This window comes from Leptodactylus fuscus, chromosome 3, assembly GCF_031893055.1.
Source record: "Leptodactylus fuscus isolate aLepFus1 chromosome 3, aLepFus1.hap2, whole genome shotgun sequence".
NCBI lineage: Eukaryota > Metazoa > Chordata > Amphibia > Anura > Leptodactylidae > Leptodactylus > Leptodactylus fuscus.
The window spans coordinates 127,438,732-127,454,456 of NC_134267.1; the positions used below are offsets into that span (position 1 = coordinate 127,438,732).

At 43.0% G+C, this 15,725-nt stretch overlaps 1 protein-coding gene across 6 annotated transcripts in view; it reads right to left on the reverse strand.

Moving 5' to 3' along the window:
- The window catches only part of SENP6 (SUMO specific peptidase 6), a 55,266-nt gene extending 39,828 nt beyond the window's left edge, over nucleotides 1–15,438 (reverse strand). For 3 of the 6 annotated variants that reach the window (XM_075268299.1, XM_075268303.1, XM_075268302.1), the window contains exons 1-4: nucleotides 15,202–15,437; nucleotides 7,854–7,947; nucleotides 5,188–5,251; nucleotides 3,756–3,898 (exon numbers count right to left, since the gene is read on the reverse strand). In XM_075268299.1, the coding sequence (XP_075124400.1) occupies nucleotides 3,756–3,898; nucleotides 5,188–5,251; nucleotides 7,854–7,947; nucleotides 15,202–15,235 (335 nt within the window). In that variant the 5' untranslated portion in view covers nucleotides 15,236–15,437. Of the gene's footprint in view, nucleotides 1–3,755; nucleotides 3,899–5,187; nucleotides 5,252–7,853; nucleotides 7,948–15,201 lie in introns of all 6 variants that reach the window. The other 3 variants (XM_075268301.1, XM_075268300.1, XM_075268304.1) reach the window with 2 other exon arrangements.
- Between the last annotated feature and the right edge of the window lie 287 nt (nucleotides 15,439–15,725).

Below are 15,725 nucleotides of genomic sequence, written 5' to 3' on the forward strand. Positions count from 1 at the left end.
ACTTTTCCTCCAGGAGCATGCCCACTGAATATCTACTCCTGCACATGACTCCCCCCGTCATGAGATTGAGGCCCCCAGAGTTCGTCCTTATACATATAATGGGGAAATGTGAAAGCACGGAGGGGAAAACAACAGTTGTGACTGACAGGGACGGATTATAGCGACGGCGCCAAAGAGTCGCTGTTAAAGGGGCCGCTCCACCACACACAACATTTCACAAACATCACACATACACCAACCCACAAGCACAACACCACACAAATGCCACAACACACAACATTTCACAAACACCATATGAACATCACACAGATAGCACACATATACCAACCCACAAGTACAACACCACACAAATGCCACAACACGCCACACAAATACCAGACCACTCTAGACACACACAAAAGCACCACCCCACAAATACCACATCATCATCCCATAAATACCACATGCACATACACATGGACCATACACAAGCATGCAAACACACTCAGATGGATGCACACGGATGAACTTAGCACATGCGTACTCACACAAAACTACCGCACGCATGGACACTTGCACTGGGCACGCACAAACACATGGATCAAACGCGTGCACACACACACGCATACATATACACGGACCACACACGTGCATGCACACACATGGATCACACGCATGCACACACACACAAACTCAGATGTATGCATACTACGCACACGGATGAACATAGCACATACGTACTCACACACAACTACCGGGGGCGCGGACACTTGCACTGCACACGCACAAACACATGGATCACATGCACACATACAAGCATACATATGCACATACCGCACACATTCATGCACACACTCATACATACACATGGATCACACGCGTGCAGACACACACAAATACACACATGCGCGCACACACACATACATACATATACACGGACCACACACATGTATACATACACATGGCACATGGATTACACGCATGCAACACGCATACCTATACACAGACCACACATGCATGCACACCAGCATACATACACATGGATCACATGCGCGTGCATACACACATACATGCATGCATGCATGCACTGACAAAACATGTCTGGTATCCTTAGTGAGTGCTTGCACACTACAGTATTTTTCATGAGCCTCCGGGCCATGGATTTGGAGGTTCCATAGACTTATTTGTGCGCAAAGTTGTGAAATTTGCAGGCTCCATAGAAGTCTTTGGAGCTGTAGAATCCACAGCCCGGCTGTAGTGTTACTGTAGTGTGCAAGCAGCCATATTGAGCAGCAACAGTGGTCAGGCGAAAACTGCCTCATAGTAAGATCGTCATTATTGCTTACTATACAGGGAGCTTTCATCACTGAAGCACTACAATAGATAGTTGTGTAGCTGTAAACCAATTTTACTCTTTTGTCCGTGAACTACTTATAGATTACACTGGAGGGAGGGGGGGTTGCACCGTGTCAGTGATGGCGAACGTATGGCTCGCGTGCCAGAGAGGGCACACAGAACCGTCTATGCTGGCATGCGTGCGGTCGACCGTTTCGCTCACTAACAGGGTATCCGGTTCAGGATTCCCCATTGATGAGCAATCGCTGCCTTCAGTTGTATGTGCAAATGCACATACAGCTGAAAGCTGTCAGTGTAGGCCGCAGATCACGCGATTGTGGCCTACACTGACTGCAGAGTTTGACCTCTGCCCGGACGCAGACGCGAGTCATCTGCGCCCCCAATCAAAAGGAGGTTGACACCGGCGCCTCTTCATGGGTATGTATAGGAGTTTGCATGAGTGAGTATGTGTGTGTCAGTCAGTCATACTGAAAAGCGTACTGAGGAGCATATAATACTGTGTGGGGGTACTGATGAACATATAATACTGGGAAGCGTATTGATAAGCATATAATACTGTGTGTGGGTGCCACTGTGGAGAATATAACCCTGTGGGGGGCTGCTATGGAGTGTATAATACTGTGGGGGGGGGGGCTACTGTGGAGCATATAATCCTGTGTGGGGCTACTATGGAGCGTATAATACTGTGTGTGTGGGGGGGGGGCTACTGTGGAGCATATAACCCTGTGAGGCGCTACTGTGGAGAATATAATACTGTGTAGTGGGCCTACTGTGGAGCATATAATACTGGTGGGGGGGGGGCACTGCAGAGCATATAATACTGTCTGGGGTCCCCTCACTATTTATATCACACAGTATCTGTTTTATAGCAGACGTGATATTAGTACAAGATATAATAACATTGCACGGTCACTATAAAACAGATCCTGTGCGATATAAATAGTGAACATTAATTGTTCAAAGTACTAAATGCAGAGACCTTTACATTTCAGTACAAAGTTGTTTGTATTATTAAAAGCTCTGTAAAGCCCCATTCACACAACTGTAATCTGTGGGTATGTGACTGTTCGCAGTAGTATTAAGGATAAATTGCCGTGTTGGCATTTCACGATAATTTAGTGGGTTTTGGTTTGCAGTTTGGGCACTCTGTCTCTAAAAGGTTCGCCATCACTGTACTAAGTTGTTAGTTGGGTATACATGTTTTATATGTTTGTGTAAGGTGCATAAATTAAAATTTTTGACAAAAAAAGTTTAAAAAAAATAGTTGTAATAGTTTATACTACATAATATGTATTGAATATGTGAAATCAATAAAAATGTTGAAATGAAAAAAAAAAAAAAAGTTGTTGTTCACATCAATGTTATGACAAATTAGTAAGATGCCAAAATAATAAAAGCGTAAAGTGGAAAAAAAAGATTTACTGTAGCACTCTGAAAATGTCATTTTCTTTGGGATACTGAAAATTTTACTTCAGCAACAATTCAATATATTTTCCGCAAACGAAGCTGTGGGTATTCTACTAGTGAACTATAAAAATAAGTAAATACTTTGCTATATGGTTTGTAGATATTTCACTGGTTTTTAAATTATTGTTCATGGAAATATACTCTTAGGGTCAGTTCACACGTGAAAACCGCCTAGCTTATTTGTGCGAGGTAAAAAACCTCGAGGAGTTTTTTTTACGCTGTTTTTTGCATTCCGCGCGGTTTTTGACGAGGTTTTTGACGCGGTTTTCGCTAGCGGTTTTCGCTAGGGTTTTTTTTTCCTATATGTGCTATAGAAACTGCAGGCGAAAACCGCGCGGTTTTTTGCAAAAAACCGCGCGGTTTTGTGTGCAAAAAACCGCGCGGTTTTTTACCGCGCGGTTTTCGCCTCCCATTCACTTCTATGCAATTCTTCAGGCGTTTTCCGCCTGAAGAAAGGTCATGTCGCTTCTTCAGGCGGAAAACGCTAGGAGGAAAAAAAAAGCTAGTGGTCTACATAGACCACCATGTTAAAGGAGAGGTTTTTGAAGCGAATTCCGCTGTCAAAAACCTCCCCTTTGCCCACGTGTGAACTAGCCCTTACTAAGCTATTGAAAATGATGTATGAAAGAGATACAAAGACAAGTATATAAAGGGGCCACACGGTCACTCAGTGGTTAGCACTGGAGCCTTGCAGCGCTGGAGTCCTGGTGTTCAAATCCCGCCAAGGGCAAAAACCCCATCTGCAAGGAGTTTGTATGTTCTCCCCACATTTGCATGGATTTCCATCCCATATTCCAAAGACATACTGATAGGGAAAAAAATGTACATTGTGAGCTCTATGTGGGGTTCACAATCTACATTTAAAAAACAAAACAAAAACAAGTATATAAAATAAAATACATGTGACACAATATCAACGAGCACAACCCCAGCAGCAATCATAAAATACTTACCCCAGTTTCTTGCTTGCGCCCAACATATTCAGTCCAGTGGCGTTGCCTTTAATAGGTCGTAAATAAGGTGCTTTGTTTCTTCTCTCATACGTCTTAACTTTGTCCCCTGGACATTGAACAGTTCCAGGACGTAGATGAGTGGACTGTAAAAACAAGGAAAGGTATTGAAGGAACCATTTATTAACAAAGCAACCCACACAATCGTTTTGGGGTCCAAACACATGGCATTGCTATAAGCACAAGATCTGTACAGTGGCACACAGAGTCCGAGCCGCTTTGTACTATAGACCTGAAGGCACTAACTGTGGGGCTATATGGTGGAGAATCCTCCTTAAATGTACTGTGAATGTGTCCTGGAGGGAAAAAAAAACAAAAAACCTCTCAATGTGTCTCAATATCAAATCAGATGAGATATAGTACAGGACCATATAGTATTGCAGAATGGATCCAAACACTACAGACTACTCACTCACGATGTGCACAAAATCTAGTTTTCTTGGCAGTCAGTAGGTTCACACTTTGTCCAAGTACTAATTAAAGTCCAATATAAAGGGGGAAAAAAAAAAGCAAAAACAAAAGCTACTAAGACTAAATTAGGGGACGTTCAAACTACTGTTAAGAATGTCCATTGCTCTCATCAGTCATAGGATGAGGCATTAATGGCCATAAAGTGATGAACCCGTTTGTTTGGTATCCATTCCCAACCACTACAGAGTAAAAAAAAAAAAAATAAATCATGAGATGAGAAGCTTTGTTTACCTTTGTAACAGAAAAAAATTAAGATGGAAGAAGGATTACACCATGTTTAGTACATTAAAAGTAAATATTGGACAGTGCTCAGTCATATTACTGCTGTTAAAGTCCATTGTACTCACCCTGTCAGATGAGAGCAATAGACATTAAAGGGGCTCTATCATTGGGAAAAGTCATTTTTAACTAAGCACATACTTGCATAGCCTTTAGAAAGGCTATTATACACATACCTTTTGTATGTAAATCGCCTCAGTCATTTTTGAATGAGCCCATTTTTACCCATATGCTAAGTAGCCTCCAACGAGCACCCCGGAAGTGTCTGTGAACACAGTCTGCTATTGTCTGTCGTGTGTGAGGGCAGAGAGGCTGCTGCTGCCTCGTCTCTCTGCTCTCACAGACATAGCAGAGAATAGCAGACAGCGCTCACAGACACTTCTGGGGTGCTCGCTGGAGGCTACTTAGAATATGGCTAAAAATGGGCTCATTCAAAAATTACTGAAGCGATTTACATACAAAAGGTATGTGTGGAATAGCCTTTCTAAAGGCTATGCAAGTATGTGCTTAGTTAAAAATGACTTTTCCCAATGATAGAGCCCCTTTAATAAGGGTAGCATGAACTTACCCTTACAACACATGTAGAAAATGCGCTCATTTGAAGACAGAAACTTTGAATACTTACCTTTTGTTCAGCAGCTTTTGAGTTGTCCCCATCACTTTCGTCTATATTGAGCAAGTTAACTTCACTATAACAACAAAAATGAATAAACAACAAAAATGTATTATATGCATAGGGGGATGATGGTAAACCTAGTCACTGGGCCTTCTGAATATAAGGCACCAGGCAGGAAGAAAGAACAGGCGTTTAGTGTACACTAACTGGTTAACTGTCCCTCGGCATAGCCATTAGACACAAGTGACCTCACTCTTACTACGCCGCCAGCACACAAGAAAAAAATAAATAAAAATAAGACAGGCTAGTGATTGCTGGTGAAAAACAAAGGTGCCATTCAGGACGCTGTGATGCACACCTCATATGGCATTCAGTAGAGGTACATACGTATATAGAGATAAATCACAGCCAAGTCTCTGCCTGGAATATAACTGTACAGCTTCACTGTCTAAAGTCACATTGCTAAAGGAACATCAACACTGAAAAGTAGGCCAAGAAGCCACATTATCTAATATGGATTTTTATCACAGATGATCCTCTCTAGTGGTGACAAACCGCACATGTTCTCAGTGAAGGTGATGCGTACCCTATTTTACTTCTAAAAAGAGAATAGCTATATAACCTATTATTGTAAAGAGGTGGCTGTGGAGAGTGGAGAGCAGGCATGTCATACTCAGGGTACCCCAAGGGCCACATGAGTAACAAGAGGTTGTTGCGAGGGCCGAACACAGCAGCTAATGGCTAGGGCCTAGGGGACTGATCACTAATACCATGCATCGCAAAAATCCGGCATTTCTATTGCAGGCTACATAGAGTAAACTACAATAGAAAGTATAGAATACACAGGCTGGAGCCTCACAAGGCTCCCAGCTGCCATAAAAATGCACGCAGGCCCCGAATCTTGCTCTGGGTGCCTGCGATTGCCGGTAAAATGGTACCTCAGTTAAAGCTGGCAGACACCGTTATTGTGTTGGAGTGCCGGGAGAGGGTTGCAGTGCTGGGGAGGGGGGGGGGGGGGGGGTGCTGGGGAAGGGGGGCTTCTGGATTGGATAAGGACTGTTTTTTCCCACCCACAATTATTGCACTTGGGGGTTAATAGGAGCACTACAGACTGTAACGCTCCAATTAACCCCCAAGTGAAAGAATTAAAAGGTGGGTGGGAAAAAAAAAAAAAACAGTCCTCAAGCCCAAGGAAGGGCCAGACAGACATTAAAAAGCCCCCCTCCCCCAGCACCCCAACCCTTCCCCAGCACACCAACCCCCACATCATCATAAATCTAGTATTTATCCCCTATCCGTAGGATAGGGGTTAAATACTTGAAAAATCCCAATTTCTTCTGCAGAAGCTTACCTGCTTCTGCTCTTCAGCCTGTGCAGCGGTCTTGTGACGCGTAGGACGCAGGCACACGTCGGGTTTGGGCCTGATTACGTGGCCACGTCACCCGGAGTGTGGGGAGGAGGCGGAGAACAGGGGGCGGAGAACAGGGGGCGGAGAAGAGGGGGCGGAGAGACCTGCTCTCTGCGAAGGGTGAGGGGCGGCCGCTGCAGGGTCGCCCCAATCCACCGCTCACTTTCCAAGTGCTGATCGTGAGTTTTGTACATCTGCGGCCCGCACAAAAGTCTCAAACTTTGTATCTAAAGTTTAGAGACAAAGTTTGAGACTTTTGTGCGGGCCGCAGATATGCCGGTAAAGGCATATTCGAAATGTTTGACATGCCTGGGGTAGAGTATAAGGAAATGAAAAACATGGCTCAATACATTGTACATGTCTTAATTTATGTGACATAACCTTCCTTCTAGTTGAATATACAGCGTTAAGTCAAGAGAATACCATATTTACAGGAATGCTCCATTTTGATCACTTGCAGTTCTAGGGTATGTCCACACAGGACTAAAAAGCTGCAGATTTTCTTCAGCAGAAAATCTAAAAGAAATCTGAAAAAAATATGTACAAAACATTTTTTTCACTATGAAAATTGGCAACATATATCCAACATGTGTCAATTTCCAAATCAGTACCACAGGTCAAATTCTGCAGTGCGTGAATGAAGTTTCTTAAAATCCAGCAGCATTTTAGTCCAACGTTGACGTAACCATAAAGGTCCAAAATGTCTCCTAAGCCAATAAAAATGTTGTGTAGAGGTCAGAAATATACCCTTGTGACCACAAACCAAATGAAAAGATAATCATCTTTTAATGTGTATGCAAATTATCTTGCAAGTGCACTGGAGGCGGACCTGATTTGCCTACAGACAGTCGGAAGTACAACTGCTCTCCTCCAAAACTTACATCTAGAAGACATTTACAGCAAATTCTGTAGACATGCCATAAATGTTTGAGATAAAGAATCACATAATATGGAATCAACGTGTTACATCTGAAATATGGACAGTTAAACATGGGTACAAATGCCCATCTGTATCACGCCCAAGAGGAATTCATTGCTGATATATAGTCCCTATGAGGTTATGATCACATGTGGCAGATTGGTATTCAATGAGGCAGTTTCTGCAAATATCATATTTGCAAATCTCATGCATAGGAACATATTGTAACCTAAAAGTAAAGATTGACATCTTTCTATATAGAAGGCAATTCTAACACATTTACCCTAAGAGATGGAAAGTCTCAATGCTATTCTTAACCCTTTCAATTATCCATAGAACTGTACTTACTCTTTTTCAACATCACCTTCAATTTCTTCCAGGTTTTCAAAACTCCAGTTATTTCTAAAACCTGCATCTTTCTTGGTTTGTGATCTATCCAAAGCTAAAACAAAGCAGAGCCAATCCATGTCAGAAACAGCATGGATCTAATTGCTTAGAGAATTACAGACTGACATACAACCATAACCAGTGCTGGGAACAGCAACCCCCATTATGTACCAAATGATGAAAGTCAATTCATTTAAAGATTGGAACACATCACACATTTCCATGTGACACACTATGTACTTGGATGTAGCTATAACTGCGGTCAGTTCTGGGGTTACAGATACTATCACTAATAAGTAAGTGACACTGATTAATTACAGATTATTTCTCATTACTGAGAGGGTGACACTATGTACCTTGATGTAGTTATAACTACACTCAGTTCTGGGATCACAGGTAAGAGATGAGTGGGTACTATTCGAAACGGCCGTTTCAAATAGCACACACCCATAGGAATGAATGGAAGCGGCCGGCATGTAGACTTTGCTGGCAGCCAGGCCGCTTAACCCCCTGCGTGTCGGCTGCGTCCACTCATTCCTATGGGTGTGTGCTATGTACTCGCTCATCTTAAGCCACAGGAGTAATCACTAACAAGTAAGGGATATACTGATTAATTCCAGGCTATTTCTCATTACTGGCCTCAATCAGTTCATAAGAGAAAGTACCTGTGGCCTGAGCAATCAGTGCAGTTAAAACTACATCCAGGTACATAGTGCAACCCCAGAACTGGAAATAGTTATAACTGCATCCAGGTATGTAGTGTGTCTTTACACTGAGTCAGGAAGCTCTTACAACTGCTAGGTTTCAAGATAACTGCTTACCAGCTCACCGAATGAGGCAACAAATCAATTAACAGCCTCCTCATCTTCCTACTACCTCTATAGGGTTCTGTGTGAGTCTGGGGATTAGTGACGCTCCTGTTGTCCCAGCATTGAGCTCAGTTATGACTGTATTCAGGTACATTGTGGGAGGAATTCATCATCAATTGATATTATGATGCACGTTTGGAGCAAGGCCCTTTCTCATGACTAACATGCATCACAAGCCTGAAGCCGCATTGTGCGCCACACGGCTTATATTTAGCTTACTTGTATAGTGCCATCATACTGCACAGCACTTTACAGACTTTGTCAGTCATTGTCCCATCTAGGGCTCACAGTATACATTCCCTATTAGTATGTCTTTCGTGTGTGGGAGGAAACCCACGCAAACACAGGGAGAACATACAACCTCTTTGCAGATGTGAAGCAGTTTTCTGGTGTGATTTACAGTATATACTCGAGTGTAAGCCGACGCCCCTAACTTTACCACAAAAAAATTGGGAAAACTTATTGACTCGAGTATAAGCCCAGGGGGAAAATGTAGCAGCTACTGGAAAATTTCAAAAATTAAAATGTTTTTTGGGTGCATTAGTTGCTGGGTGCTAGGGGAGGGGAGGGGGTGTTTTGGTTGTCTGTATGCCCCTTCCCTGAGCTTGAGGACTGGGTTTTTTTCCCCCCACTTGGAATTCAGCCTGCCTGAATATAGGGTATCTTCAGTGCTCCTATTAACCCCTTCCCGACGGAACAGGAGCACTGCAGATACCCTATAGTCAGTAGACCGGGCACTGTCAGACACAGAGATACCTAATGTGAATGTGTTTCACAGTAATTTTCTACTTTTATATGTATTCTAGGGAAAGGAGGGATTTAGAACTTTTATTTTAAGCTTCTTTTTTTTCACTATTTTATGGGAGATTCTATGCATTACTATTGTGGCTGGTCATAGAGGGGGCCTATCATCACATCAACTAATTCAAGTTGCTAGAACCTTATACACACTAATAGGTTCTACGGTTTCCAGAACAGATGGAATTTTCTCTCTCGTCTCCACCATTCCTGAACAAAAGGTGCAGTTGGTTTTGATACTTGTGCTAAATTATTTAGGCTCCAGGTCAGAAGGGAGGTGTGCCAGGCAGGGGGTGTGATTCAGAGCTCCAATCAGAGGCAGACAGTGTCAGAATCACACCCCTTGTCTGCTCCTGTCTGACACCACCCTCCTGACAGTACAGAGCCTAAATAGCATAGCAGGCACCAAAACTAACAGCATTGAATGCTGGGGAACAATGAGGGTTAGAAAAAGCATTCCATTTGTGCCAGAATCAGTAGAGCAGCACCCACTAAATGACGTAAAGAACTTGACTTGTTGGGGGTGGTGAAAGGTCCTCTTTAACCCCTTCCCGACATGCGCCGTAATAGTACGGCGCGTGTCGGGTCTGTAACTATGGCGACCGCCCGGGAGCCGGGCGGCCGCCATAGCCGCCGGGTGTCTACTGCTTTAAGTAGTAGACAACCGGCTTTCATGCCTCTGATCGGTCCCCGGACCGATCGGAGGCATTAACCCCTCCGGCGCTACTGTCAAAGGCGCCGGAGGCGCCATTTTCCCGGCGGCGCATGGGCGCCGCCATTTTGGCAGGGATCGCCGGCTCCTGGAGCATGTTCCAGGGCCAACGTCATGTTGCCATGACAGCCGGGAGCCTTGTTAAAGGCTCCCAGCCGGTCTGCAAATTCTCTCTTTTGCAGGCTGGTCTATGCAGCCTGCAAAAGAGATGATGATTTTTTGCAATGCATTGCAATGCATTAGCATTGTAATGCATTGCATTAGTGATCAGACCCCCTGGGGTTCAACACCCCTAGGGGGTCTAATAAATGCAAAAAAAAATTAAAAAAAAAAGTAAAAAAAAATATAAAAAAAATATAAAAAGTATTAAAAGTTCAAATCACCCCCCTTTCCCTAGAACAAATATAAAAGTAGTTAAAAACTGTGAAACATATACATATTAGGTATCCCCGCGTCCGAAATCGCCCGCTCTACAAATCTATAAAAATATTTTTCCTGTTCGGTAAACGCCGTAGCAGGAAAAATAGTCAAAATTGCCAAACCGCCGTTTTTTCACTGTTTTGATTCTGATAAAATTTTGAATAAAAAGTGATCAAAGCAATAACATTTCCCGAAAATGGTAGAACTAAAAAGTACACCCGGCCCCACAAAAAAAGACGCCCTATACATCCCCGTACACCTATGTATAAAAAAGTTACGGCCGTCGGAATATGGCGACTTTTAGAAAAAAAAATTTTTTAACACCGTTTTGGAATTTTTTTTAGGGGTCAAAATGTAAATAAAACCATATAAATTTGGTATCCCTGGAACCGTACCGAAACACAGAATACAGGGGACATGTCATTTTGGCTGCACAGTGAATGCCGTAAAACCAAAGCCCGTAAGAAAGTCGCAGAAATGCATTTTTTCTTCAAATCCACCCCATTCTGAATTTTTTTCCTGCTTCCCAGTACATTATATAGAATAATTAATGGTAGCATCATGAAGAAAAATTTGTCCCGCAAAAATTAAGACCTCGTATGGCTCTGGGAGCGGAGAAATAAAAAAGTTATGGGGTTTAGAAGGAGGGGAGTCAAAAACGAAAAACGAAAATCAATAAATGCCATCGGCGGGAAGGGGTTAAGCAGCAGTCCAAACAAGATTCCCTTTGATGATTGACAATCTGCACTAATAACCAGATCATGAATAATCTGATTCTAGCTTTCAGCAGTCACTGGAGGCACCTGAAGACTATTCCTCAGCCAAGGTAGTGTAAAGATGTTATGACTACTTACCACTTACGTACGACTACTAATATTACCTGAGCATCACAATCCACAGTCAGACTGACCTGACATCTGTCCTTGCTACAGGCCTACTCATAAATAATCACTGGCCCTGACTGATGACTACTTTGAAAGCTATTAATCAAGCCAATGGACAGGGGAAGTTCCCGGGCTTATGCGTGTCCTTCGAAACCTCCCATGTTTGGGGCAATACAGTGACTCAGTGGTTAGTACTACAGCGTTGGAGTCCTGGGTTAAAATCCCGCCAGGAACAACATCTGCAAGGAGTTTGTATGTTCTCCCCGTGTTTGCGTGGATATCCTCCCATTCTATAAAAACATACTAATGGGAAAAAAAAATGTGCATTGTTATCCCTATATGGGGCTCATAATTACATAAAAAAAAGAGAAACTTCATGTTTAATAAAATTGTTGGCCTATAGGATTTCCTTTGCATTCTGTAATCTTCTAGGGTCTTTTCAGATGACTTCTTCTGTATATACACACACACACACGTGGACAAAATTGTTGGTACCCCTCGTTTAATGAAAGAAAAACCCACAATGGTCACAGAAATAACTTGAATCTGACAAAAGTAATGAATAAAAATTTGATGAAAATTAACAAATGAAAAGCAGACATTGCTTTAAAATCTGGTGGCCTAAATTTGCCATCTCAGTGTATAGTACCATCATAAATCTTGGGCAGCACGCCCATTTTCTAGTGGTTTTAATTGACTTGGATCCCCTCTTTGCTCCGAGTCACCTGCACCTCAACACATCTCCAAAATCTGCCCTTTTCTTACTGTGGAATCAGGGGGAAAAAAAATAAAAATCTCCTAGTTGTCACAATTCCTATAACCGCCCATTAATCTTGAGTCTTCCCCTCATTATCCTTAACAGAGTGGCCAAAACTGGCTCATCCTTCTGACCAGCCAAGATAGAAAGACTCTGCCTCCATAAAGAGAAACTGCAGCATTTCTATGGTGAAAAGTCTAGTGAAGAGTTTATTCATCTAACAACATATACAGTACATAACCACTGAATTCCTCAAGGTCTTACTCCAGAAGAGTGGCTGAAACATTGTATACATGCTGCTGGCTGAATAAAATGGTCACTTTTTCCTCTAGTTAGAGTGCTGCAATTTCTCTTTGCTTTATGGAACAAGGTAGAGTCAGGGCAGGTTCACACGTGCGCTCTGTCTCCGCTTTGTAGGTTTCCGTCTTCTGTCTGAGAAACTAGACAGGAGACTGAAACCTGAAAGTCAGTGTCCGCCCGTGAGCATCTTCTGACTGTCTGCGGTGAAACTTTTTTTTTTTTTTTTTTTTAACTAGACACAAAGTCCTGCATGTCCGACTTTGTGCCTGGTTAAAAAAAACGGTTTCGCCGTGGACAGGCACAAAACGCTCATGGACTGTCACTTTGAAAACCCATTCAAGTGAATAGGTTTGAAAACTGACTGCCGGTTTCCATCTCCTGTCCAGTTTCTTGGGCAGAAGACGGAAACCTGCAAAGCAGAGACTGGGCGATGGTATGAACCCGCCCTTATTGGTCTAGTGGTTGGACAGATGAGCATGGCTGCTGCATTCAGTTTAGTGAGGGGAAGAACCAGATAAAACTAAAACTTGTCCTTGCGCTGCGTTGTCTGCTGCCAGTGTCCATTGAGTCTCGTACTGTGGCCTTGCTGCCAGAAGTCCTGCGCCACATGTAACCGCTGAGACCACTCAATGGCCTGAACGGTCGCAGGTAAGAAAGCGATAGCGTATGAATAATGTCATGTGCCTCTCCAGCGACCACTGAGACCACCAACTGGTCTCAGCAGTCGCATGCAGCACAAGACTTCTGCCAACAAGATCAAGGATGAGACAGAATGGATACAGAGACAGGAAAGGCTGCCACATTGGTCCAGCCTTAGGCTATGTTCACACAAGTTTATGCTACATGCAGATTTGTTCTTCTGATCGGTCACAGGAACAGAAGAACATTAAAAAAAAAAAAAAAAAAAAAAAAAAAAAGGACAGCAATGGACCATGACAGACATGAATGGAGGGATCACAATGACTATTACGGTGCCTGTCTTTTATTGTTGCTGAAATTTCCTGGACATTTTCATCCCGTGATTTGTAATGAAAACTGCAACGCAGATGTGAATGCAACCTTACTAAATGTGCATCCAGCAAACAGAGTACATGCTATTCGCTGGACGAGGAGAGGGTTATATCTTTTTAGAAGTATAACATGGTGCAGAAAGTTGGACTATGATGTATAGAGCTTGCCACCACAAAGTATAACAGTTCTATGGGGGATAAAAAACACTGAATAGTAACCATCCCAGACTTTCATTAAACATATACCTCAAAAACTCTGTGTGAGAAAAGTCATATACTATGTTCATATAAAAGAAGTTTCAACTAATTTTGAAGCAGCGTTTCAATAAGACTTAGCAATAAACCCTTTTTTCTGCAGATTCTACAGCGAATTCAGACGTAAAATACGTGGTATGAGGCTCACGCATTAGGAGGAATTCATCATTCCCTCTATGTACATGTCTGAAGCAAGAAATGGCCTCTTATGCCAGTCTTAATACATTGTGTCTGGAGAGAATCAGTGAGCAAAGCTCTGCTTTGGCTTCAGCTGCAAGATGCTTAAAGTCAGAATTTGGAGAGGAATAAACCAACTCAGATTCCTCTCTATATTCCATCATGTAGTCTGAGCCTAAGGGAAGTGGCAGACAATACACTGGTTGGTGGTTTTCAGCACTCTATAGACCATTTTGAATACACTGAGGTGCAAGACATTTAGATAATAGTGCATATATTGCATTCTAGACTTAATGCTTTTATACTTGTAGACGCAGATGTATCCTTTTTCTACTATTATTTCAATAAAACTGTAGATTCTATAAATAATGTACTACAGCTGCAGACTAACATATCAAGCCTAGGTGCAGAGGCTACACAATGTATAGCAGACATAGCTGTAGGGCCTACATATATAGTATTTTATAGTGGTCAGAGCTATCTATCTATATAATATAGTGGGTATACTGCAAAGCCTACATATATAGTAGGAACAGCTACAGAGCATAGTTTATTATATATATTATATAGGAGCACAGCTGCTGAGCCCACATATTATATATAGAAAACACAGCTACAGCACTTACATGTTCTATTATATAAGGCACATACCAGCAGAGCTTACATATTATATAGTGTGTAGAGCCTACATATTATAATATATATATATACACACATATACCTAATGGGGCACAGCTCTACACATTATACATAGTATGCACAGCTACAGAGCTTATGTACAGTAGGAACTAACACATACTGACATAGCTAAAGGGCCACCATATTCTAATAATGAGCATTTTCCTAAGGACTAAGCTATATATGGCCATATACCCTGGCTATGACAGTGCACAGCCTGGGAGCCACATTCTAGCCATAGCTGCAAAGCCTATGTACACTAATCCACTGTAGTTGGAGAGCCTATATACACATATAGAAGAGGTAGTAGCATACGTGCAAAGCTTCCATATATTATAGAGCTAGGAGCCCTCACCTCTACACTGTGCACTGGGGCTCAGCCATATACACAACGCCATAGCCCGCACACACTATATACACACAACTCTGAGAACAGGCCCGACTCTCACCTTCCAGAAAGCGGCTTTCTCCGCCGCCCGCCATCTTCCACCTTACTCCATGACCAACGCCAAGGCAAAGGAGTGGAAAAGACCGGGGGTTAAGCCGCTACAAGGCCTGGAAACAGAAAGACAACGCAAGCACTTAGAGGCCGGAGTGTCAGGCAGGCCTCAGCCGGGAGAGGATACAGGAGGCCGCAGTTGGAGTGATGGGAGGAGCCTGACACACACACATCTACAGAGCCGGGGAGGGGGGACGAGGCCGGGACTACTGCAACCAGGAAAATGGCTCCAGAGCCTGACAGCTCCACAGTGAACGTGCAGCGCCACCTGCCTCGGAGACTGGGCTTCCTCACACAGCTGAGCACAGGGCTTCTCCCGCTCAGTCTGCTCCCTGTGTTTAGTCCAATTCTAACCACTGCTTCTATAGGCTTCACAGTAGGGCCTTATTCACACTAGTGTATTCTGGTTAGTAATTTCCATCACTATTTATAAGCCGATCCATACGTAGCACAGGGTCGGACTGGGACAGACAT